Genomic DNA, 27,009 nt, shown 5'->3' with positions numbered 1-27,009 from the left:
AATGCATTGGTGGAATCTTATTAAAAGTGCACGCTTGTGCTCTCAAAGTGACTTTGAATGTCATGCAGGATGAAGTGGGCATAATGCATACATCAGAGTGGCCTTGGGGATGATTTGAACGGGAATACGGTCTGCCTTTGGAACAGGATTATCCGTCCGGGGGCGACCATCCTCTGGAGTGTTGACATTCAGGGATGGTCGAGGACAGGCGTAAACAACACGAACATCAGAAATATTGTTTTAATCGATCACTGGGCTCCAAAGAGAGACAACGCGCAGCGAAGGAGCAGGTTGAGCACCGGCGACTGGTGGACGGGGGAACAGGTGGTGCATGGAGACCTTCAGGGCTGCGCACAGAGGAAAGCAGTGCTGAGCCCACGCTCATTTCTCCCGAGCTTGACTTGCGGTGATCAATAAGATCATGAACTGTAGCCACGGAGTAACATATTGCACATAATGTACCCGCCTTGTGAATAGATTATTTTTAGAGAGTGAACTGATGACTGATGCATGTATGTGTATGCGTGTGTGTGTGTGTAAATTAAAATGATTTATATATCTATATAATATATATAAACTAAAACAAAACGATCAACTATGCAATAATATAGATTAGAAAGCAGTAGCACGGACATAATAATACTCTACTTTAGTTAATAATAAACTGTCATACAGTCTTCTCGGTTGACAATGATGGTGCTGGAAGTGTGTTTGTTTTTCATTACCATAAAATAATGATCATTTTAAATAAAATGAATACTTAAAACATTGCCAAACTCAACAAACCATGAAATGAAAACAATAGTGGTTATAATAATAACGTGTATTATTTAAAAGGCTGTTGAAATTCATGGTTAGTATTACAAAAATTAAACAAGATGAAAATCAAATGCAAAACGGAATTAACCGTTTCAAAATTTGGTTTGTTTCATAGTATTTGCTTCTACATCAAATCTACAAATAATAAAAAATTAAAAAAAATTAAAAAAGAGATCATGAACGTTGTGTTTAAACCGGACTCTGACTTTTTATTTGTGACTAAAACACCCTCCTCGCAAACGGCTCCGCGGCTTCCACCATCATCACTATCATTACAACTTGCCGATCTATGACTAATTACCAAGTGAGGACAGATCCCGCTCCTTTCGGACAATGAGGGTGAGAAGAGAACAAGCGAGAAGACGATGCATGCTGGATCTCAGCCTCTACTATTACCCGGCTTTGTACTTCCCGACTGCCACCCGCCCACGGAGCAGTATCACGATACAGCTGCCGTGTAAATAGGGTTTTTTTTTTCTTTCCCCACAGATAATAATGTCCGAAAACTAGGCTGCAGATTATCCGGCTGAAAGGTCAAAGCAGCGTGCCGGCACCAACGTTAATCACGGATGCCGATTGCCTGATAATGGTTTGCACTTTCCGCTCCCCTGAAAGCATTCATTTATCTCCGCCAAATATGCTGCACATCGATCTGTGACGAGGAACAGACCAATTCTCTCTTCTTCTTTTTCTTCTTTATCTTCTTTAGTTGTGGAGATCTTTCTGCAATAACACGGCACCGGGCGCGCGCGCGCCCCCCCCCCGTCCCGCCCCCTCATACCGGGATGCTCGGCGCCACGAGAGTCGATGTAAACACACAAAGGCGTTTTCGGCTGCAGGATTCACGTGGATTGGCTGCACGCTGGAACAATCAACTCTCCACTTCGGAGCCCCTGAACTTCTACGTATCGCGCTGTACAGTACACGTGCATGGGTGCGGGTGTGTTTTGCGGGTGAATGTGTTTTTTGTGAAGGTTCTACCGGTGCCCCCCCCCTCTGTCACGCACATCTGCAAATTAACACACTTTCCATGCACAACTGAATTGGGACGCTCTTTTTATTTGTCCCCCCCCCACCCCCACCCCCGCTTCCTCCTCTCTCTCCCTCTCTCTCATTCTCTCTCCTTTTTCAAGGAACAAAAAGTACATTTACTGAAGAAAAACAACCAACCTTTATGCATTCCCGTAAATCTGTCTTTCAGTACAGTGAGTTCGTATATCTTTCCGAATTCCTCAAACAGGGGTTTCAGGTCTTTTTCCTCCAGGTTCCTAGGAATCTGCCCGATGAAAAGCTTGATGGCGTCGTGGTCCTTCATCGGAATGGTGTTCTGGCCGATGGTGAGCCCGTTCATCCTGCCGGCGCTGTTCGTGGTGCTGAATCCATTCTCCTGCTGCACTCCGTTTGCAGTGACTGTAGCCATCTTTCCTCAATGGGCCGGCGAGCTGCGCTCTCTCTCTCTCGCTCTCTCTATCACACGCACACACGCTCTCTCGCTTCCCTCTTTCACTCTCCTCTCTCACTCTCACTCTCTCTCTCTAGACAACTGCACATAGTCCCCCCCTCCCTCCCTCACCCCCGCTGCCCCTGTTATATCGGCCCAACTCCTCCGTTTTCCCCCTCCCTACTCACTCTACTTCTCTTTCCGCCCTCCTTCTTTGGAATCAATCATATTTATATTTTCTTATGCTTTTTGTGTTTTCATACCCCCCTCTCGTCCAGCCGTCTTCCCTAAACTTAAACTCCTTCTCATCAAACGACCACGCCCACGGTCCAATTTGCATAACGAGAGCGGCCCGGACCAATGACAGAGAAGGATGAGCGAGGTCCCACCGGGTGGAATAAGCAAACATTTATTTAGAGGGAAAAGCTTAGGGCATATAAACAAGGTAAAGGCAGTTTTTTCGCTATGTTTTATGTTCTGCTTAAGCAGGTCAATTAGTTTTGTTTTAGCAAGCAGGCAAAACGTGGTTTCTTTTTTTCTGGGAATGGTGCCTTTGTAATTGCAGCCCATGTGATTCTCGAGTGGCGAATAACAATGTGAATTTTAAACTGTGCACCTAAAGGAAGTATCACTTATTTCTGGGGATTTATATTGTCTTGCCGTCAGAACACTTCTAGTGCTGCTGGACAATCATCTGCCATACTGTCCCTTCACAAAGTAAAAACAGAAGTTTAGGGCTTCGTGGTGAGAAGGACTATTCTCACAGGGAAAAAAAGGCGCTAACTGGAACCAAAAATAGTTTCTTCGAGGTGATGCCATACGGGACCCATTTTTGGTTCTACAAAGAACCTTTCAGACCACGGTTCTTTAAAGAAGCCAAAGAACAAAGGTACCTCCAAGAACCTTTGAATAATGGTTCTCTGAAGTACTATTTCTGGTTCTTTGAAGAACCTGAAGAAGAAAAGTTCCTTTAAATAACCTTTTTCAAAAAGGTTCTTCGTGGTTATTTGAGTAATCGATATTGTGAAATGTGAAAACACTTACCTTAAACAGACTGCTGTTAGCGGGGGTTACTGGTTTGAAAACACGTCGGTCAGTCGAGATGGACGAGTGTGTCATGGAAGTAGACGGGCGGACAGTTATATTTTGGTCGTGCGTGGTGGTTTATGTTGTCATTCATGACTTTCCCCTTTCCCACTGTATGTATGTATGTATGTATGTATGTATGTATGTATGTATGTATGTATGTATGTATGTATGTATGTATGTATGTATGTGTGTGTGGATGTGTGTGTGTGTGTGTGTGTGTGTGTGTGTGTGTGTGTGTGTGTGTGTGTGTGTGTGTGTGTGTGTGTGTGTGTGTGTGTGTGTGTGTATGTATGTATGTATGTATCAACTGGCAGTTAACTAGCTAACAGATCACCGCACGGAGGTGTTTTTTCCCATCCCCCACTATTCAACAACTCAACCATTAATTTTGAACCCTTTAATATCGCAAAGAACCATATGAAAAACACATGGAACCATCTAATAGGTTAAAGTGTTGTTAAGAAGGTGATGGTTCTTTGTAGAACAACACTGCCTTCTAAAGAACCATTTAAGAACCATCTTCTTTTCTGTGTGTATATGTATACAGTATATACATTTCTTTGATGTTTTTTTCTTCAACGTATCAGTGGGAAGTTTGTTCAATGTTACTTTTCAGAGCATACATGTATTTGTTTTTTTTTCAACCCCCGGGTTATTTAATTTAAAATGATGATTTGGAAATAAATTTGAAGCTTGGTCAGGTTTTGGGATCAAAGGCCTATTCAGGTGAATAATTAAAAAGATCGCAGCATGATGGTAATGCAACATGCGGCCGTCTTTTGAGTGAAGCATCATTTAACTTTGGCTGATCTGGCTACACTTCAAGAGGAGATTTTAAACAGAGACAAATAAGTAGAGAAAGGGGTAAAAGGTGGTTTGAAATTATGTCCGCTCAGCCCTCAGGATTCGCAGCTGCCTTTTGTCGCTGTCCGTGGTGCTGAATCAACACTGCCATTCAGAGAGCGCACAAAAGATTGTTGGGGCTACAATTTCAACAGAACTTCCTCTATGCCCTCTCCATCTATCTGCTGTGCACAATTTCCAAACATAGCTGTCCCTTACTTCACACGCCACTCTTGTGCACTGCCAGTGTTACATTACTCGCACACAGAAAAGTCTAATTAGTGCAGATGGGAACGTAACATCAATACAAGGGCAGTCAGATCTACACTGATATGAGTAATTATGCTTGATATGACTGCATTTATGTGGATTGTGTGTCACTGATCGATTGCATGTGGAGAATTCAACGTGAGAATTGTTAATAAGGGCTACACACTCGCATATGTAGTAATAGGATATCCCCTTTTTGAGACATAGAGTGTCTGACAGCTCCAGACGTGTTGTTCTGTAACTGAGCATGACCTCTGATCCTCTTGTAGATATGGGAAGATTGCAAGAAAACGGCATGACCAGTTTTAAAAAGCTTTTAACCAACATGCCTCACCTCTGTTAGGTCAGAATTAATTGGCCAGCAAAGATACGTAATTAAATAGTAATGATTATTGTGTTCTGTTGCTCCGTCTAATTAGAAAAATCCAACTGCCTCACAATAATCAATTCATGTTTCTATCTTTGGATCCTTCTGTGCATCTATACATTAATCTTTGCATCTATCGGTCTGGCTGCCTATTTGTGTGCAAATTAAGAGTACTTTATTCTACATTTATTTTATTAAATGACTGAAAATATCTATCAAAACCACTTCACCAAAATTCAAATCTCCCATGACTCAGTAATTGAGCTGAACAGGTCATGTTATCAAAGGAATCCACTTTGGAAGAAAATGGGCTGGACACCTTTTTCAAAAATATTGAACAGTATCACAAGCACGTTTTTATTGCTGTGTATCCAACTTTTTTGGTCACTACGTAGGTTAGAAGACATCTTTGATGGATTATGAGCTGTTCGTTGTTTGTTTACAGATGTGTGTGTGTGTGTGTGTGTTCATGTTCACCCGTGATTCCTGTCAGAGTAAAAGCTCTTTGGGGATGGTTGTATTATAACAGCAACTAACAGAAGCATCTGGCACTGCATTGGCTTTGTTATGAATATTCATTTTCTATTTAATCATGTCTTTGTAGACCATCTTAAAAAAATCCTGCAGAGTTTACTGCTCTGAATGGGGAGTAAAAACACAACAGGTCTCCCTTGTCAATACCATCAGGGGCTTTCTTTCCCACAAATACATAGCTAATTTAGCTTCAGAGCCGCTTATTGGCTTTGCGATTTCAGTTTCCTTGCTTTTGTCGTTTCTCTGCAGGATAGTTCTCCTGCACAGCTGTGAAGATTTGGAGACTGCCTGGCAGGAGGATATGCAGGTACCGCATGATCTCTTCAATTATGCCTGTCTGTAAGCATTCCTCTTTGTTCGAACACAGGCAAGCGTATCAGAAAGGTTGACAGGGTTCTTCTTCTTGTCTGTGCCAAGCTCAGCACCTGGATGGGTGAACAGGGCACCTCTGACGATTGCTCTCCTTTCAGACAAGAGAGAAGTCAGAATAGTTCCAGCTGTGTTTGTGAAGTGGGTATGAACTTGCAAGAAGAACATAACGCCTGAATAGACGTCCCTTAAGGGTCTTGCACACCTAGAGACACATTTCCCTTCAAATTATTTTCTTTTTACCTCTGGATGGAAACTGTATCTGATGATTTTTCCCTCGACAGGCCAACTTGGATTGGAATCAGGAGGGGGCCTTAACACGGTAAATGTGTCAACAAAATCCTTTCTGGACTAATGCAAAAAAATATTTACCCTCAGTATTTCTCACAGTATAACTGTAGTCCTGAGCGAGTGCCAAATCCATGTTTTATTACCAAAATTATTCACAGCACTGTCAAGGTGACTTGTTGGAGTGTCACAGACACACCACTTGAAACGGCTCCCAAAAATATAGTCCCTTGAAGGAGAAAAATCAGTGACATAAGTCATACATTGTGCAAAGCAGCTTGGTGTCATGCACAATTCCTTTATACTGTGTGTTCATTATCCCATTAAACTGGATATATGGAGTGGGCCAGGTGGAACGTAGTCATGCATGAACATTTCTCACTGTCTGTTTTGTGGAGTCCAAAAGGGGAGCATCCATTGATATTCATGGCACAACCAGTATGAGGTGTGACAGTATTTTTTTTGTGAATCCGTGAGTGTATATGTTAATACCAGAGCAGCATCGAACCAGCCTCTGCCTGAGGGAGGGGTCCCCTGCGCCCCCCTCCCACCTCCCCTTCTGCCGCCTCCCCTATAACATACCGCAAAATGTAGAACCACTCACACAGGAGCCATAACTATTCTTAAAATACAATTTCTTGCCAGTTCATTTGCCTTTTTGCTGCAGATAAATTGCGTGAGTGATTGTTGGTGTAGTCCTGAACAATGATTTTAGTATTTTTAGTTTTGCACGTTCTCGTTTTCAGAAGGCGGATTGCATCTCTATTTTCCCTTTATGAGGGAGATTGTGTTTATGCCGCTGTTGATGTTATGTTGAATGATAAGAGGCCTCTCGCTGCATTTTTAAGTTAACTAGTTATGCGAGGTGGTGAATAAATGAGGGAAAAACAAAGAAGAGGTCAGGGTGAGCACAATGAGTCATCCGCTTTCTGGCAGCTAATGAATCCCAGAATACTCTGTGCAGGCCTCCCTTGAGAAATGTTGCACGGGCATTACTTCTTTACTTACATTGCTGTTGCTGGTTTGTTTTGGTGTTAACTGTAGATGATTATGTATTTGTACTATAACATACTTACGTAATAACTAAGTATTACTATAGCTTTGTTGCCGGTTGATTAAAATGATCTTTTTGGTTATTCCTCAACTTGTTCTGCAGCTCGTAAAATCTGCTTTCTCCAGGCCAATGAGGTCATCTTATAATTATGTAAAAACAAACGTTATATATATATATATATAAAATATTTATATATATGTATATATATATATATAAATTGGTGGTGGGTAGACAGTGTATGCAAGTGCTTGTTGAGATTGAAAGTATGGCTGATGTGCCCATTTAAATTGCACCACAGTCCTGCAGAAAATTGTAATACTATCGCACAACTCAGTAATGGTAATATAAATGTTGTGTGTGAATTTGTGGTACATATACATGCACACACCCTCTCCTCCCATTCCCCTTCCCTTAGGCTGTTGTTGCAAAACTGATGTCACTTCTCTAGCAACCAAAATTCATCTGATATGGGTTTCAAAAAATACCTACGGGTGTTTGAGAGCACCATCTCAAACAGCAGTTTGTTCAACTTTTCCGAACTTTGAAAAGTTGTTGTGTTTTCTGTGCAATAGCATTTTCTGTAAAAAAAAACACAGCTACAAAAAAACGTTTCCATTTATCTCTAAAATAAAAGCAGTCGTTTATACCTTCAGTGAAAGATGCAAGAACGTGTCAGGGGTTTATTATATCAATGTAGTTCATCCTTTTGATGCCAGATGTATCAAAGTTATTTTCAAAGCCACTCCGAACTGCATAGTGTCACGGTCTCGCTTTGATAAGTTGACCTAGTTATTTTATCTAACAAAGGTTTAACACACACTAAAACACACTTAGACACACATCCACATGTTTGCGTGCACAGAAAATGACAGTAGTTGCAGGACAACTTTGTTGTGAAAAAAGAAATGCTGTGCCTCAGTAGAATATAATAAAACTACTTTGTTGTATTATGACCGGTGAGAGAGGCCGACTTAAGGTAATGAGGTGAGGGGATGGTGGAATATCGAGGGGGCGTGACCCTCGGGGTTGTTCGGGGTACATCTCCGCTGGAGCTCCACGCTGAGGTTCCACAGGAGAAAAGGCATTCGGAGACTGTAAAGGAAAGAAGAGGAGGGGGGCGATTGTGAGAACTTAAGGTAAAAGTTGTGTCTGCTACTTGTTCTGGCCAGTTTGTACTTTTGGGGACCTGGGAGGCACAAGTGCCGAGACGAGAGATGAGGCAGTCAGGTTCAAAAAACGAGGTGTTCACTTCATGCAAGGTTTCGGTACACGGCGGGTAATCAGACAAGGCAGGCAAAGTGTCACTGCTGGACAAAAATGGGTCAAAACATGGCACAGGACATTGGGGGTAAATAGCTGGCTTGTGGACGTTAAAGAGACAAACTGGCCCAGAAAAGGTAGTGGACACGTACTAAATACACAGGGAAACGAGACATAAGCGCTGCTTGGAATCACACAGGAAGGGAGGTGTCTGAAACGAGAGGCAAGGTGAATGACAGAAAACCAAAAACAGACAGCCAGCCAGCACACAATTAGCTTAGCTTAGCATAAAGCCTTGAAAATGGCAAACGGCAAGCCAGGCCATGTTAAAAGTTAGCAAAATCTGCTGTACTCTCACTTCTAAAACTTCCTAATTAACTGTTTTTATAATGGACAAAAGTGTGAAAAACAACAAAACTGTTTCCTTTGAACAGAAACAATAAACTCCTGGAGTGTTTTCATTTTGGTTAGATTGCAAATAACCTCCCTTAAAGCCATACCTTCATGTAAGGTTTATGGGTTTTTTTGTTGTGTGGGAATTAAAACAACAAAATACTGTAAAATTAATTGACGTTCAAAAGGTGCTGATATAAGCAGATTTTGTTGACTTTGGGCACAGTTAGACTTAAAATTTTGTCCCGTTTCTAGTCTGTGCTAAGATGGCTGACTGGCTTTAGGCTTTCGCTTCATATCTGTGATATGAGTGTGGTACTAGTGTGGTATCAGCAAGAACATGAATTAACATTTTCTCAACAAAATTAAACTTTTCTTTTAAGATCTATCAACCGGCGTCAGTTCTGGGGATGCTACAAGTAATGAAAAGAGGAGACTTTCCAAAGCTGTAGCCATAAGTGCATTTAAAACACCCCTCCGAGCATGTTATTACCAACAATAATATCAGCGCAGCGCGATCCTTGTCTGAAACCATCAAACAGAAATTACTTTTCAACTTGTAGTAGCAAGGTTAGACAGATGTTTTTTAGCTATATATATACAATTAGAGCAAAGTGCAATGCAGATGGACCACAGTGTCCTTGGATTTCAAATCAACATCTTTTAATTCCTAGCAAAGGTAAGGCCCCTGAAAGCATGGATGCCATTAACATTCTGGAAATGAGTATCAGTTATCTGTTCATAATCATCATGACACAATAAAAAATCTAATTGTGAGGAAGCATGATTGAAAGATTAGCTTAGTAAAATGCCAGTAAATACTGCGTTTGTGATTTAATGCTAAACCATTAAGTTATATTGTCTCCAGTGCCAGACCTTTGTTAGACGTACAGCGCAAATGCATACGTGAATTTGTCTAAGTGACATTGACAGCTTACAAAATTGCATAGTTCATAGCAATATATAGGGATAAGGAAATACAGACTTTTAAGGTAAATATATGAACCAGAAGATTTGACTAAATACACCATAACAATGAAGGCTATGCAGCTGCTGAGAAATAATATTCTATTTCAATTTACAGTTGCATCAGTGAGATACCCCCACATCTGTTAATTCACTTAGATTGTTTAACTAACCCCCACTATGCCTGTTGTTTTTTTGTCTTTCTTAGTTTTGAGCTGACCCTTTTTTCCCAGAGCACTGAAAGCTTCCACTCCCTAATCAGGGGGGGGGGGGGTTCTCTGAACATCTTAAATGGGGCGTGGGGAGACCTCTTATTTCTGCGGGTCACATGGGGACACTTTAGAGCCCTCACGCTGTGCCGCTCGACGCAAAGACCACAGTGGAGCTTACACAGCACTCGGCTATTGCCAGGCTCCGTGCAATGCCTCGCACCAACAGCTTGCACTCTTTTTTCCGTCAGATGTAACACGCAGTCTGGCACTGCAGCCACTCAAACCTTGTTAGGTGCTTTAGCCCCCTGTTTACAAAGACTGGGCATTTTGTCACTTTGGATTTTGTGTATCTTATATGCAGTAGGGATTGTTTGATCAAAGAGGGTGGTGGTTGTTGTTTTTTATTTTCTTTCTCGATGGGCTGCTTCAACAGCTTGAGGTGAGCTGATCTGAATCTCCCGTCGGCAACACCAGAAACACACATTGTTAATGGGCGTCTTTATGGCACCGCAGAGTTGTCATCATAGGCTGTTTTTACTTTGGTGCGGGCCCGGCAGGATCAGCGGCGTGGCATTTGAAGCTCACGCCGCTTTCACACAAACAGCGCTGCGTCACAGAGCCCACACAACTAGTTCACAAGCTGTTCTGTTGCACATGTCGCCTTCCATCACGCCGCTTTGGAGAGACTGAAATAAAGTAGCGTGTTCCCCCTCCCTAAATCTATTTTTCATTAGCTTTTGGCACTGCACTGTCGGGCAAGCGGTTTGATTTCGGCAGTGCTGCCTTTTAGAGCTGTGGCTCAACACATCAAAACTCCTACGTCTCCCTGGAACCCCTGAGGCCTTTGGACCAACGCTTTCTTGTATTCGGGCCCGGAAATGTGTAACGCTCAATGTACACACGAGGCAAACACGCGTGCTGAAGAAGCAATTTTATAAAGGATCTGCGTAGTTTAGTTCGACGCTTCAAACACAATTGCAAACATACAAAGGATTGTTGTTAACGTAAAAAGAGGAACAAGAGAAAATCAGTGACACAATCTAATCTTCAACTTTTCGGCACCTGTAGCTGCCCTTGTTCTCTTGCTTGTGCTCAATCTTTTTCAATTTCCCCAAAGGGCTACGTATGTTGAACGCACAGCCGGCATCTTTGTGTGTGTATCTGTCTATATATGATTCACACAACAGCCTGAGCATGTGGCGGAATCAAAGCCAACCTCTCTTAAGATGTCTGAAGACCTCAGGGACTCAATATAATATTGTTGTTTTCTACTTATTTTCTAAGAGTGTTCCATTCCCAATAGTGTGCTTCAATCCAGTATAATGCTGTTTATTGTGCTGGGAGGACAGGATATATTTGTTTTGCAGGGTAAAGAATGTATTTTGTGTCTCCAAGCGCTGAAGGTTTACCATTGAATACTATATAACTAAACTGTCACAGAGTACAAATAAAGGTCCAAATGTTTCGGTACACACACTTTTTAATATCCTACTCTTTATGAAACATCTTGTCTTTGTATATAATGGTTGCCGGATGTCTCACCCAAGTGTTTCTGGATTATTATTGATGTTAAAGTTCAAATGCAATCCAAGCATCGATCATGAAAATGTATTTCACTAACACAGTGTTCAATAAACCATTCAGCTCATGGTGACTACGGAATAAACTATTAGAAATAACATTAGGTATTTCTTCCGGAGTGGGTACAGTTAACAATTGTTATTTTGCCAAGCAAGCAACTAACCGTTGTTATTGTATTGTTCTGTGTCACAGTCTGTTGCTGCCTTGAACTTTTGCAGCGCAATTAATTCAACATAGATTTTACCTTTTATCCTCTCAGAGTGGTGTTTTTCTTTCGTTATTTACCCACAGTAAGTTGTAGCTGAGAATACACTTACATAACTAAAGCCACAGCCAAGAGGTAAGAAGGTTTTGGATGAATCACTTTCCGTCTGAAAGTCACAAACTATTTGGATCACTAAATTGTCAAAAGGAGGGATTATTTTACAAAACTGTAATATCAAAGAAGGAGGAAAGAGCGACATGGTGCATGACTGAAATAACTTTTTGCTCTCTGGTCGTGTGCTTAAAGCTGGGGGAACATTGAGCTTGATTGAGCTCAATGGTTCTCCTCTGATGGATCATTTGCAACAAGCCAGATATAAATCTGCTTTCTATTTTTGGGCTGTGACAGTCTCTACCTGTACCCCGCCGCCTGCGAGCCCCCCACCCAGACAGTGACTGCCCTAATGTCTGGTCGTAGTGGCTTCCTTGAAGTGCTCCTGCAAGTTAATAAATTCCGGGCCATCTGTTTCCATACAGCCCCTTTTCCATTACCAGGTACCCCCCCCACCACCACCCTACTCCCCCTTTGGACCGCTGTTCTAATTAACTTTCCTCTCTCTGTTTCTCTTTGTGCCCACATTCAAACTAGGGAAATACTGAAAGAGGACAGAGGGACTGAGAGATGGGGAAAGGTACATTTGTTTACCCTGGTGTTTTGAGGCAAAGTGAACTGTTTGGTAACCTATTTAGCCACAATGCTTTTTTCGTGTGGTTTAGCAATTATGTTATTAATAACAATGTGAGTCTAAAGGGTACTTAACCATGCAATAAAGAGAAGGGGCATTGAGTGCCACTGCTTTGCCTTCGCTTTGGAGAGGAACACTAATTGCGGGTCGGGGAATCTAATGAAAACCCTCCAAACAAACAACAAAGCAGAGAGTGAAGAGTGTGTGGAGTAGAACAAAAGAAGAAGAGCAATGCAAGGCGAGAATATATGTAAAATAATGGTAATGATAGTAATAATAAACACTGTTGGTACAGCCAAGGCAGGTAATGCTTCACCGACAGTGAACCAATAGTCATTCAAAGTCACAAGGAGAAACAATAAAAAAGAATTGAAGAAGGTATTAGAGATCAATAAAGCATATTTATAGTATAAAGATAAGGTAGGTAAAACATAATACTATAAAAAAGCTCAACAAGTTCCGTTCTTTGGGTGAATGCTGTTGTTGGGCTCAGAAATGGGAAGAAAAACAGCTGCCTCACTGAAAGACGAGCAATGCCCACAGCATAACAAGCTTTTAAATACTTTTTGCTGTCACCATCTTACTGAAGGCATCAGCCATCGGAGCCATTAGTATTGCCAGAGTGGCCCTGTGGTTATGCCTCCATCAGGCCTCAATATATTGTAAACAACCACAACAGTGCTGCAGTAGTATGTACGTTCTGTATATGCATTCATACACCAAGGTAAACGATGGGACATAAACAGCACAGCCAAAATAGTACAACACGCCACACAGTGTTAGGACTACAAATTTTGGAGGAAACTTAAGTAATGTGTCTGAGATGATGTCACTTTTATGGTATGACTGTCATGAAAACCACAAACGAGATTAAATTCCTGCTGTTGTGCAAAATCCTCACGTCCAACTGGTTATTTCCATGCTTCTACCTGAGCTGACGGTTTATGTGGTTCTTCATAGGAGGTGCCAGCTGTGTGGCCCCAAGGCCCACAACATCTATTCATAAACTGCAATAAGGATGCACCGTTGTTAGTGTGGCAACAAGGCTGCTTTTCAAAGATGCACGTTTTCATCCCAGTGGCAGCAACGTTTTTGACATGTTTGAGGCATTTCATTTGCATGATTCCTATGCATATTACATCATTCTGACCTGTTGGCCACCCCAGGAATTGTCATCATCGGTTGCAGGCAATAATAGTAAGTTACTGCTGCTTGTCATATGTCATCCTGTTCCGGCCATAATTTATGTGCAAAGGAGCATTGTCTCGTGCCCCAGGGGGGATTTTGTGTGCCTCGGATTTCAGCTTTATGACGCAAGGAGCGGAGAGCCTTTACCAATGTCAAGTGAAGCCAAACCTGGCACATGCCGAGAAGCATGTTATTAATGTTAATGTTTCACTTTCCTCAAACTGAATCTTCAAGATGCATTTGCAAATGCGTCGGCATTCCTGTTGACAAAGTCACGTAGGCCACAAATGAACAAAATGCAAGGAGCGTGATCAAGACGGTTTGCGTCTCTGAAGGGGCTGTCCCTCATTACAGCCTGTTGAAGACAGGTCTCGTTTCGCCAGCACACTCTCCTCCGCGTCCTCCACCCACAGCGGGTCAGGCAGGGAGGGAGAAATCTCCGGTAAAGTGAGCATGTCTGAAACCGCTGGAGATTGGAGACGGAACCAATGGCAAAGAGGGGGAAACAAATGTCTCACAATCAGCCATGGAATGCAACCCTCCACCGATTGGACTGTGCCTGCGGGGAGCCTCAATAGGCCGAAGCCCGTAGAACAACGGGGAGGGAGGGACGGGCTGCAAGGGTGAGGGATGCGGAGGGTATGGAGAGGGTTGTGAGGATGCGAGGTCATTCTACCTCACAGGGTGTTTTATTAACGTAATTAAACACAAGCGGGCTCCCTGGCTCTGCATCATAGCTGACCTCCACGGCCGACCGAAGGTAGGGAGGAAGAAGAGACAGAGAAATAGCGGAGAAGGGTGTGGAAGTTTGCGATGGAGAGAAGTAGGGGTAACAAGGACATGAGATTGGCAGGATTAGGCGAGATGAAACGAGCGAGAACTGGCCTAAGCACGAGGGACGAAAAGAGATGCAGGAGAGGAAGATGTGGATTTAGTTTAGTTTAGAATCAGTGCATGGGACGAGGGGACTGAGTCACGGTGGAGTCATGGCCAGGTCATTTATGGAAAGAGAGGTCAGCATGAGGACAAACGTGAGTAATGTCATGTAACCATGTTAGAGACCGCTCGCTGTCTAAACGCAGAGCGGTGCTCTTTCTCATCTCAGTCACAATGTTGAAGAATATTTATGTATTTTAGTCTTAATACAAATAGAGGTTTTTCCTATTGAATATACTGTACACTGGCTTTTTTTGACAGTTGCTCGACAACGTGGGTGAAAAACACCAAAAGTACCATTTGCAATGTGTTTGTTCATGTTAAGACATTGAAAAAGTATGTGCATGATGAAAAAACAAAAGTGATGGAAATAAGAAATTCCACTTTACCAGCTCCACAAGTTTGTATTTTGTACTTTTGGTTCTGGTTTCAAAACATTTTCTTCCCATTAACTGGGTTGGCTACTTCATATCAAAAAGTAATTGCCTGATCTAAACAGTAGAGAATATCCACCGTTCTCTCCTTTAAAGTGCAGCGGTGAATACTATTTAGGACGGGGAAAAAACACCTCTTCATTATAATAGAAATGTAACTTCAACCATACCTGACATCAAGTACATTGTATACTTTCTGCTTGATTTGCAGGCCAACAAAATCGAGGATAAGTTGCTGTTGGACAATGTTAATTCCAGCACTCTTACAATATGTTTTTGCCCCCAAAATAAGGCCTGTTAAGAATTTCCCACTCTATGTGACAGTCTGAAGTACATCCCGTCACCATCCATTCCTCCACAGCCCGCATTAGACGCCTTGTCAGAATAATTGCATTTTCTCTGTATTAATTGATGACTTGTAATGGAAATAAGAGTTGTCGTGGAATGTTTCAAACTACAGCAACAATAATAGCAAAAGCAATAACCAAACAAATATCAAATGGACAAATGTGCGAGCGCGTTGGGCATGATGGATGAGGGAAGCGGGTCCGACCTCACACTGTGTACGTGGTGGGGAACGTGGCTCGTGTGTGTGTGTGTGTGCGTGTATGCATACATATGTATATATTAAACGAAAATACAAGTTTAAGTATGTGTGCGTGTGTGGCCATGCAGGCATCTAGAATGGACTTTTAGTATGGCCTAGAGACCCGGCGGCTTCGAGGGAAATTATGACAACTAATAGAGCCGGAATGAGGAATTTGTAATCCGCGTCAGAATTGAATTACTATACAGTAATGCTTATTTCAATACACAAAAAGCCCCAGTCACATTCATCTGTGCGCTTTCCTTTTGTCATCGGCATTTACAGAGCACAATTGCAATGCACAAAACAGACAATCATTACATTATTCATACGAAAGCTCATTCGTCCTTTACCCTCTAAGTTCAGCATGACTTAATGAGGTATGTCTGTTTTTTTTTCAGGTATAAATATTTACAACTGCTGTATAATGGTTACGCGCAGAATGTCATTAGAAAGTATGCTTTCCTCAGGTGTAATGGACTGAGAAACCATCACACACAGTTAACGATGCAAGCACAAAGTTGGTCTATATGGACAATTAGTAATGCTACAATGTACTTTAATCGTCTCTTTTGACTTTGCCATTTATCTTATTTGGTCTTTCTGAAAAACGTTATGCTCCTGGCATGAAAAGAAGGAGGATGGTGCCACAAAAGTCTGAGAGTGAAAGTGGAACCGTGACTTTATGTGACATCAGCCCCGCATCCATCCTCCCATATAGCCTCTCTTTCCACGCTTCATTGTTTTAAGAAAGCCTTTGTGAAGGAGCTATGGCATACGACATAACTGCAGACATCTCGGAATGTCAAGTAAACTGTTTTGTCTTTACTTAAGTCTTTACCACTGTTTCTGTTTGAACACATTACGGAATTACACGCAATAATATAACACTGAAAAATACCTTTTTGTAATGTGAAAATGAATAGACCGATATCATCCCAATCAGAGCATGACGTCACTCTAAATTTATGTCTGTTCTAATCCTGCACAGTTTAACAGGGGACAACCCAATTCCAACAGAGATGTAAAATTGTGCTGATGTTCAATTATGAAACTATTTTCTCAAATCCACAGGTTTTACCTTTAGTCCTGAGCAGCCATGAGGAGTATTATTTCCCAGTAGCTGGCAGATTTTGGTTGCATGTCTTTGGTGAAAGGAGTAAAACATCCCCAAGCCTGTGATTGTTTTTTAGAAACACAAGAAGTTATGGTGGTTGAGAGGTCTCTGTGTTTTTGTGGTTTATGTTTCCATCCATTAAATTATAAAAGTAACTGCTGTTAAAATAATGATCGCAGCCTCGACTACAGCAAAGCCTATTGTTATTTAAGATGTGTCATGTGATCGACCCATACGGATACTTAAACTGTTACCGAGGGTAAAACACAAGTGTGATATTTGTAGCTGATGAAATAGAACCAGCAGCTGAGACAAAGAAAAATGAAAGCATGTCGTGCAGCAGAAGGCAGTTCTAGAAGCATCCGCCTACTGCCTCGTTCTCTTGATTTAAGCTGCATGATCAAAGTGTCAAAGGGCTTCCTAACATCATGTAAGACAAATACACTACACTCGTTTGAATAAAAAAAAACAAGAAATGATTGATAACCCTCAGATAAACTTTTCGAAAGAAATAGAGACTGAAACTCCTATTCTGCTCTTTGGCAAATTCTGCAAAAAGTCTAAAGTAAGTTGACAGAGACAGCCTCCTCTTCAATGAGTTCTCATCTCAAACTAGAAGACATATTTATATTATTTGACATAAGATTACTTTGTGTGACATAAGATTACTTTGTTTGACATTTCGTTGAGTGACTCTTATCTCAGGAAGCAAACAACCTGCTGATACACTTGAACTGAGTGCATCTCTACTACGAGGCCATCAGACATCCAGGCGACCTGAAATCGGACTGAGTATCTTTTCATTAAACCAAGCTAGTCTGCTGAATTTGTTGTTGATTCTAGTGTTTTAAGTTAATTTGATTTGCTTTAGCTCTTGCCGTTTTCACTGCCAGTACTCTCTGTTTGAAGTTATCTTGGTTGCTAGTTTGCATAAGCGCTTTCTGTTTTTTAGTGCCAGTTGTTGTTCTAGACTCTTAGGTTAACTGCTAGCGTGCCCTCCTAACTCTGCTAGGTTTGGCCTGATCTAAGCCGTTGGGTGGAGTCGAATCCGAAGCATTGGTCTGCGAGAATTTCATGACTTTTTTTCCCAAAATATTAATAAAAACGCAGAACTTTTCAAAATGTTTTTTTTTCTCATACTAGATACAAATTTTTCTTACAATTACTTGAGTGAACCCCACGCAGGATTACGTATCAAGCTATTTAAGATATCTAAACTTGATCATTGGTCATTTTGCATTGGTTATTTGATTTGCAATACTTGCTCATCAAGCTTATTTACCCGATTAACTTGATGTTGGTACACTCCCTAATGGGAAATTTTTCTTTACTTATTATGGTAATCAAGGGCTGATGCAACTGTTTACAAAACACAAGTGGAAGCGCGTAAGTGTGGAGTGACTGGCAATGCATGACACTCCTACTCATCTCCTTGCAGGTGGTGAGCCCATAATAATGTGCATAATGTATACTGCTCCATTATTTAATCACCTTTCCTCCCTTCAACACCCCATGTCCATTTCTGAAAGCTGTGCTGCTAAACAATAAGGTTGTTCCACTGCATAAATGTATTTGTTGTTGTTATAGTTTTGAATATTTGTTACTGGCACATTCATATTGGTGTTTGATGGCTGTTGATTTATTGGAAAAGTGACAAAGTCACGACACTGTAAGTTTGCCAGCTACACAAAATAAGCCGTCTTGCTAAGCCATGTTTGAGTGTTTTTTTTTTTATTTCCCTCAACCCACAACATAGAAAAAAATCTTTTGATTAATTCAAGACCGACAAAGAAACAGAGAAAAATATGCTTGCGACCCACTGTTTTCATTTTATTTATTTAAGTCTTACTGTAAAACACAAATACAGGATGTAATAACCGCCAATAATGATATCTTTTGAAACCCTATATGAGGATCTTCTGAATACATTTACTGCATAATGTACAGCCCAACCCTCGAGGTACAGTACATTAGAAGCTGTGTGATAATCAAACGATGTTCGATTTTGGCTTTGTTTCAGATATCTGAGATTGCAGCTCATCAGGTTACTGACATTAATATTTAGGTAGAAAAAAACCCAGTAAGAATCCTTATTTGAATTTAGAAAAATCCATTTTAAAAGAAACCAAGATTTCGGGAGTGCAAAACAAAAAAGAAAAATCTGAGTTGTAATTGCCAAAAATGACAGTACGCCACATTATAATGATTATAATGAGGATAACTCTGGCCTCGTGTTCTGTCTTTTCAAACGTATGATTCTGTCATTGCTGTAATTTGAGAGTAAAAAAAAAATCATGGGTGCATGGGTTGGTTGCTGTGATATTCCCTTGAGACTGTGGGTCGGCATCCCACATAAAATAGGAAGATGACACGTATGAGGAAGGTGAAAAGGAGGCCAGTTTGGATTCATAGGGGAATCTGTTTGGTTCTCCTTCCTTTCTCCAGGCTCTCTTTGAGCAGAATCTCTTGTTTCGAAGAAAGACAGATGGGTTTGCTCCACACTAGATACACACTCAACCCCCCCCCCCCCCCTCCACACACACACACACACACACACACACACACACCATGCCCATGGATGCATCTACTGTATAAACACACACATATATATATATATATATATATATTGATGCGCGACCAAAGGCACAAATAACTTACAGAGTGCAGGCATAGTGACTTTGACAAACAAATAGACTCCAGCGGGCACACTCTCATATGTACACTCCGGGCTTGGGAGGCGGACAGCTGCGCAAATATGCCCGGCCCTCCTTCTTGGGAGCTGAGTGGCGCTCCAACCGCAACGGCAAATATTTCCCCTGCTGTCATTTTCTCTATTTTCTCTCCCTTATTCTTCGGAAGTGTGCCCGGGAAGTGGAGGGAGAGGTTCAGCACGATTCTCGGCCCTGGCAGGAAGAACCACCACATCCCGCTTTTCCCTGTTATTCCTGTAGGAGCCAGATGCTGATTGTGTGTGTGTGGGGGGGGGGCCTTACCTGTCCCCTGGGCAAGATGAAATGTAAATTTTGCGACATGGGCTCATTTGCTCCGGTCTGGAGCTGTCTGATAGGACCTGACTGGGGGCTTATTTGATTAGCTTATTTCCATCCTCATGTGGACCACCGCGGCAATATTCCTGGAACGTTTGTCAGTGCATTATGCCGATAGTTAATGAAGAATTTGTTCCGTTGAACAAGGAACCACACAAGCCATCGTGAGTCGTCCGCACGCTCTGTGAACAGGTGTTATATAGTCGTGACACCTGCCCAATAAATTAGATTGGTGAACTTGTAAAAAGTACAGCTTTGTTAATTTTCCTGTGATGGATTTAAACTGCTTAGGGAATTTATCTGTGCTTGGATGATGTCTTCATTCAGTGGCTTGCACAGGTTTTGTATTACCCGTGGGTCCCACGGGGAATATTGGTAAGTTGCGTTGCATGTTGTCCACTCTTGTGCACACAAAATGTATTACTACACATAGATTTCCTTCCTTCAGTATATGTTGCACATAAATAGGTTCGTTGAAAGGTTCAAAGCTTCTCAGCATGACCCTAGACATGACTTGTGGTAAAGTCATTACATATCCACCTTACACGGTGCATCTTTCACACCCTCTCCATATGTTACATTTTAGCATACATTACAATGCAAATAGCACGAGTCACAACATCATCTGAACATGAGCAAGAACAGTCAAACCCAGCTGAGGGAACAGAATGTCACAATCCCACACAGTTGGAATTAGAGGAAAATACAATGGCACATAACATTAATGACACTCATGTTTGTGCATGTGGAAGGTTTGGAGCCCTGAATATACTGTTGAGATATAAGAAGAGTGGGATTCATGTCATAGAACAAAAAGAGAAACTCCTGTAACAGGTGTGCTTACTCCAGACTTTGTTTTCTGCATGAATCAAAAATGCACAAAAGCATCTGGCGAGGGAGCCGATGGATCACATAGTAATACTCTATTACTGTAACAGGATTATTTATTATTGAAATTGAGATATATATAGAACTGAAGGCAGTGTATTGCTTCGTTTTGTCTTGATTCTTCTTGGCAGGCCAATGAACAATGGCAACGAAGCTTTGCAAAGAAAAGAAATCCAATGATGGGATAATACTAAAAATTCACATTATATATTGATTGTAATTAATATATTCAATGATATATGTCCATAAAACATCCAAGTAGCGATTGAAGGCCTCTAAGATTCCAAGACACTATGAGCAGCTACGGAATCATTTGCAATCCCTTTTTCAGTTATTTATTTAGAAAAGCAATGACCTATAATCTCCTTAGATATGTGGCAGTGCATATTGCAGGATGGCACTGCATTGTGTTGTTACAACATTTAAGCCAGATAATTATTTCCTGCCAGCATTCTCCACATTGGCACCTCGACTGCGTCAACACAACAGTCTCACTCAGAGGGATATCGTGGTTGGGTTTTCATGAAAAGCTAGAGTCGTTCTGAAACCACTGTAAAGGAAATGTTATAGAACAAAGAGTGTTTTATATTTTTATCAGTAAACTATTTCATAACTTGTTGATGTGCAAGCTATCGAAAGCCTTGTCGATCAATGCAGCAGCTGACCTGCACACAAATCCACTTGTTCTTGCTGTCAAATAACAAGCATGTACAGTATATGAACATGTTCTATGCCTGAGGACAAAACGTATGTCTGTTGTCACGCTTCTGTCCAGTACACGCTTAATGTTCCGGTACACAGTCTATACCTCGATCACTCTCTATTTAACTCTGGGAGACTTTATGTCTGCAGATTGGAGTTTTCACACTTCAGAGCCCTATTGGGACCCAACTGTGCCTCTGAAGAATAAATCTAAAAAGCTAGTCCAGTTGAGCACAGTGAGAGAAACAGTAGCCATGTGGATTTGTCAGAAATGCGAGCTTGTTAAGATATAAACTGTTGAGACAGCCAACAATTCATCTAACTTCAAATATAAATCAAATTGTAAATTGCTGGATTTTTGACTTGACCTTCACTGCTCGAAACTATAACCAAACCTAAACGAGGTGTTGAATATGTGGGGAATTCTTTTGTTATAAAGAGTTGCATGAGACGCTAGTTGCTTCTATCTGCTTTCAGTCTTTATGCTGAGCTAAAGTAATTGTCCACCTGTTGTTGCTTTATATCTATGAGAGTATTCATCTTTTAATCCAGTTCTCAGCAAGAAAGTGAGCAAAATATTTGCCTTACTTATCTTACTTATTAAGTTGAAAACCACATCTGTAATTCAACCCGTATCATTTCCACCGTAAACCGTCATTAGCATTTCCTTGAAGGATGAAATGATGCCATCTTGCACAGAACAATGAACGTGGGTCCAACCATTCGTTACCTTGCTAGCTTAATGACACAAGCATTCATTCATATTTAACAACCTCGCCATGTCATACCGCCATGGATCCAGCGGCAACTAAAAAAAAAAAAATCTTTCTCTCTCCTTCCTATTCCATAATACTTTTTTTCCTCTCCACTATCGATGCAACTCCTCTTGCGTTTGTCCCTCTCTCTCTCTCTCTCTCTCTCTCTCCCCTCCGGCCGGCCCGTGCTCTCATTTGTCACATTTACAATGGAAACATCCAAATTTACAGATGCTATCAATTAATCACCTCTGCTCTAATTACAATCCAATTAACCTCTGTTTCCATGCGCCGTGCTGCAGGACGGCCAGCACCCTCCCTACTCAATCACACTGCTCAGAGAGACAGACGGAGAGACGGAGCGGGAGGGAAAGCAGAGGGAAATTTAATGGAAGAAAAAAAAGAGATACTGTAGATAGACAGAAAGATATACTATGCGGCCAAAAGTTTGTCTTAATCCAGTCTAGAGATTATTTAACTATTTGGGCCAGCTCCCCTTTCTTACAATTGAGGTCTTCATACCCCGTCATACGAAGATAATTGAGACAATAGTGTGCGTGAAAGTTGGTGCCGCCAATTGGGGAAAGCGGCTTCCAACATCACAATAAACTAAGAGCACCGAGAGATCAACAAAGACATGGAGTCACAAGTTCCTTGTACCAGAGCTTGACCGGCCTGCCGGGCCTCCAAACTCACCACCATCACGTATGGTAGGCCTTCGTATCAACACACAGAGAAAGAGAAAGGGAAATGAGCGAGGAGACAGTCATGGAGAAAAATGACTGATAATGGGAAGGAGAACAGAAGGGAAAGAATTGAAACCCAGCTCAAGCTCTTATGTCTCGGCGGAGGATCACAGTTGTGACTCGTGCCGAGACAAAAGACGTAGAGACAGCCAGAGGAAGGGAGGAAGACGAAGAGAGGGAGGGTTGGAGGGATGAAGAGCTGTTGCTGCTGTTGTCAGGAGGATTGAAGAAAGCGGAAGGATGTGTCCATTATAGACGAGACTGTTCTCCTGGTGCCATTGGAGACCAGACTGTCACCATGAGCGAGCTGCATGCGCGTGTGTGATGTCGGTGTCTATATGCATACACACAGAAACGCACGCATACAGTCTTAGAAGAAACAAATAACATTTACTGTGGTACTGTCACAGTGTCTATGTTTTTTGGTCTGATTGGAATGTAGCAATTCAACATTCCAAGTCACGTTTTGTTACAAAGTAAAAACAAAAGTCGCATGAAAACGTCCTGATAAACTGTGTGAAAAACTGGAAGACGAATCCGCAGCTGCAGCGGAGATAAATCTGCAGAGATTTGAAAGAATATCATATTGCGTTTTGGGAAACTGTGGTGCGGCCCGCTAGCTGCCTGGGAATAGGAAATTCTGTGTAGATCTGAAGTTACTTAACATCAAGCGCAGGAAAAAGACATTAACCTATGAATAATATAATACAAGGGATCGTAATTACAAAGGCACGTTTTTGCAGATGGATCAAAAGACCCACAAACAGCTACAAGAGTCTGCAGTGGTTATATCTGCGTTACCAAGTGGATCTTAAGATGAGGAAATTGGATTTTCAGGACGTGCAAACGTTTGAATTGTGTGTCATGATTTAATGCTCCCCCCCCCCCCCCCCCCGGCGAGCTTGCTCGGGATCTCATGCATGCTTGCTGAGCACACTTGTGACCTTGGTACCTACACATGAGGACAAGCTTGGTCTTTAACGCACTCATGGTGGACCTGGTGGTTTTACTGAGGATCTTCTACCTTCAGTGAGGTGTGTGAGCTTTGTGACTAGAGTGGACTGGTTATGCCAACTACTTTGTCGGTTTGAACATTAGGAGTTGTGTACACAAGTACTTTTACTTGAGTAACATAACATTTCCTTTAAAGTAACTCATTTGCTTAAGTAGTACTTCATTTTCACCTCCGCACACGTGCTATTCATGCGTTAACATCATCTACGCGTGCACATATTCTATATAACATGCTCGCGCACACATGGGCACGCAGACGCACACACTGTCATCCAGCTCTAACGCAGACGGATATACTCCACCACCATTAGCAGCTCTGGATTTACAGTGGCCCGTCAGCCTTCAGCTTTTAATGCCACGCGGGGCCTGTTTTACAGCTCTGCCCCAAGGCCCCAATCGGCTTTCAATTAGCAGGTGAGCTGCAGCCCTGTTCCCAATCAATAGCCCAGTACAGGCAGGCTGCAGGCACCCTGGGGCCCCCAGCTTGGAGGGAGGAGAGAGAAGGTGGGGGGGACCTGGCAAGAAAGGCAGAGGTGGAATCATGCTATGCTGCTGGGCCACAGAGCTGTTTAAAGGGCTTGGGACTGTCACTTCCTTTTTTTTGACATACACAGACACGCACACACACACACGTATACACACACGGAAACAAATGCAGCAAGGTACAAATTGTCTACACATCTTTCTTAAACACAATCAGGGTAGTTGAACGGTATCGTTGGAGTAGGTAGTACCATGGTTTACCAGTACAACTTCTGAAATATAGGATGCTTTTTCTGTGTTACTGACAAACAAGGATTTCAATGAACAACACACATCTGAAAAGCCATATAAGTTGTACAAACTGTTTTTTTATTTTATTCAATCATTTAACAGAACAAGTTTGATAAATGCATGCAATTAATGTACACACTAGTTTTGCTGACTATAATGTCTTTTCACAGAACGTTGGTTCTGTAGTTGTATAGTTTTCTTCCAAAGAAGTGGCGTTATCTTCAAACAAGATCATATATTGCTGGCTTTTCAAGAAAATATCAGTTAATCTAACAATGTCCTTGAAGGCGAACAGGTTGTATTAGTCACAAGTACATTTTCCTCACAAAAGCCAGACTGTTATTCTGTGCAAGATGGCTGATTTAAAGACAGATAGGATGAAATAAGACAAGATGGACATTTTTGGCAGTGTATCTTTCATCAAGGGGTCTGGGAAATCAGATTCATCCTTCTTTAGAGGAACATCAATAAAAGCAACATGAGTCAAGTCAAACTAAGCTGATAAACTGCCCGACAAGGGCGCCACAATTTCTCCACATTGTGGTCAGGACATTTTAATGCCCCTGTTTTAGAAGTTACATTATTTATGACTACAGGACTGAATACAAATTAAGGTACTTATTACATTTTTTGGCGTGCAATCACTCGTACACATGCACACCCACAAACAAATATGCATCCACATGCATGCACAGCTGTCAAATCCACACTTTCATCAAGGCTCAGCTCAGTCCAACTCCACAGAGACCAGGAGCCGGGCAAAACAAAATTAAGTGTTTCAATTCTCATCCACCACTCAGAGACCATCGCATAGCAAAATAGCCAAGTCATTATAATTAGACTCACAGAACACCACATGCTTTGGTCCCTACCTCCAACACATGAAAAAGAAAAAAAATCCCATTTTCCCATAGTGACAGCAGAGCGGGAAGGGAATGTGCCAGAGCAGGCAGCTTGGCTGAGAACCAGCATTCGCTGAATAGCGGAGCAGAGCGCCGTTTTTACATCACGCTGTACTGATTGTCAGAAGAGCAAACCCCCATCAAGCAATCTTTTGGCTCTATTTATTTTTTATCCTCTGTGTTTCATAAGCTTCCGATAACTGGATAACAAAGGGAGTGTGCCGCACAGAGGAGAGGTTAGAGAGGATTGGAATGCATTGAGGAGGAGGAGGAAAGGAGCTTCGGGGTTACATGGGTGTCTTTGAAGGCCTCCCACGAGGGGGGGGGGTGGGGGGTGGAGGAAGTTGGTTAGATTGGGGAGAGGTGGGAGAGATAACCGGGTCACCTCCAATGCTCCCTCGCCCTACGCCAGTTGTAAAGAAGGGGAGCGATGAGAGTCTTTGAACTTGTCCCAGCAGGGGGTGTGTGAAAGAAACAGAAATGTGCAGTAAATGGGAACAAATAAATGATTTCAGGCGTGTAAAGACGTGCAAACTCTATTCATGTGCGCCTTGCATTTGTGACAAGAGACCAACCCGCTACAGTACATCTCACTCTCGGTGGTGGAGAGGCAGAGCTGGTGCTGCTGGAAGTCAGAGAGAGACAGGCAGCTCTTCCCTCCACACATCTCTGTTCAAAGGCGCCATCAAAGTCTGGCAGAAATGTCAGTGCTGCAGGCAGGGGACCGGCCTCTGAATGTCAGTCCTTCTCAGGTCAACACCGAGCGCCAGCCTGCCTGGTGAGGACAGAAAGAGCGAGAGAGGGGGCAAAGAGACACAGGGAGTAGATGGAATTTTTTTTTTTTAAAAGGAAAACACGAACACAAGAACAGTGATTAATAAAATGATGGACAAAGAGAGAGAGAGGGCTGAGTAATGTGCTGTGAAAAAGAGCGATAAAGGAATAAGAGGTCGATCGCAGGGCAAAATAGTAGCAGAACATAAGAGAACAAAATGTGAGACTTTTTATTTATTCTGTGTGTTTCTGTGGGTGCAGCAGGATGTCAAGTGACTTCCGTGAAGAGATCTAGACTAGAAGTAAAAAGGAAAGAATTCGAAAAGAAAAGGAAACAATGCAAAAGAATCCATGCTTCTCCTTGTATCTGAACAGAAGGAATACACTCAGAGAGACAGATATAACATCAGGCAGACACATAGAAAAAGAGGCACACACACACACACACACAAGGGATTGTCCCGGTGCAGGCCATGAGGAGCCTGTCAGATTACAGGAGGGTAATTGAATGGTAAGGGAGCAGACAACACATCTAGCACAGCCGGACTCCAGAGGCGGCCGCCACCATACCAGAGCTCAGGGGAAATTCTGGGCCCACTTAATAGTGAATTGGAGATGGGACATTGTGTGTGTGTGTGTGTGTGTGTGTGTGTGTGTGTGTGTGTGTGTGTGTGTGTGTGTGTGCGTGAGTGCTCGGTAGATGTGGGACA

At 42.1% G+C, this 27,009-nt stretch overlaps 1 protein-coding gene across 31 annotated transcripts in view; it reads right to left on the bottom strand.

The window, feature by feature from the left end:
- Positions 1–2,362, bottom strand: part of celf6 (CUGBP Elav-like family member 6) — a 112,127-nt gene extending 109,765 nt beyond the window's left edge. For 14 of the 31 annotated variants that reach the window (XR_013451575.1, XR_013451576.1, XM_040201207.2 and 11 more), the window contains exon 1: positions 1,990–2,350. Coding sequence is in view for 26 of the 31 variants with exons in the window: in XM_040201207.2 (XP_040057141.1) it covers positions 1,990–2,239 (250 nt within the window). In the remaining 5 variants the exon portion in view is untranslated. Of the gene's footprint in view, positions 1–1,989 lie in introns of all 31 variants that reach the window. The other 17 variants (XR_013451577.1, XR_013451578.1, XR_013451580.1 and 14 more) reach the window with 5 other exon arrangements.
- Positions 2,363–27,009: the final 24,647 nt, after the last annotated feature.

The sequence above is a fragment of the Gasterosteus aculeatus genome, chromosome 12 (assembly GCF_964276395.1).
Source record: "Gasterosteus aculeatus chromosome 12, fGasAcu3.hap1.1, whole genome shotgun sequence".
In the NCBI taxonomy this organism is placed as follows: Eukaryota; Metazoa; Chordata; class Actinopteri; order Perciformes; family Gasterosteidae; genus Gasterosteus; species Gasterosteus aculeatus.
Note: the sequence above shows the minus strand (reverse complement) of the source record. Positions and strands in the feature narration are given on the sequence as shown.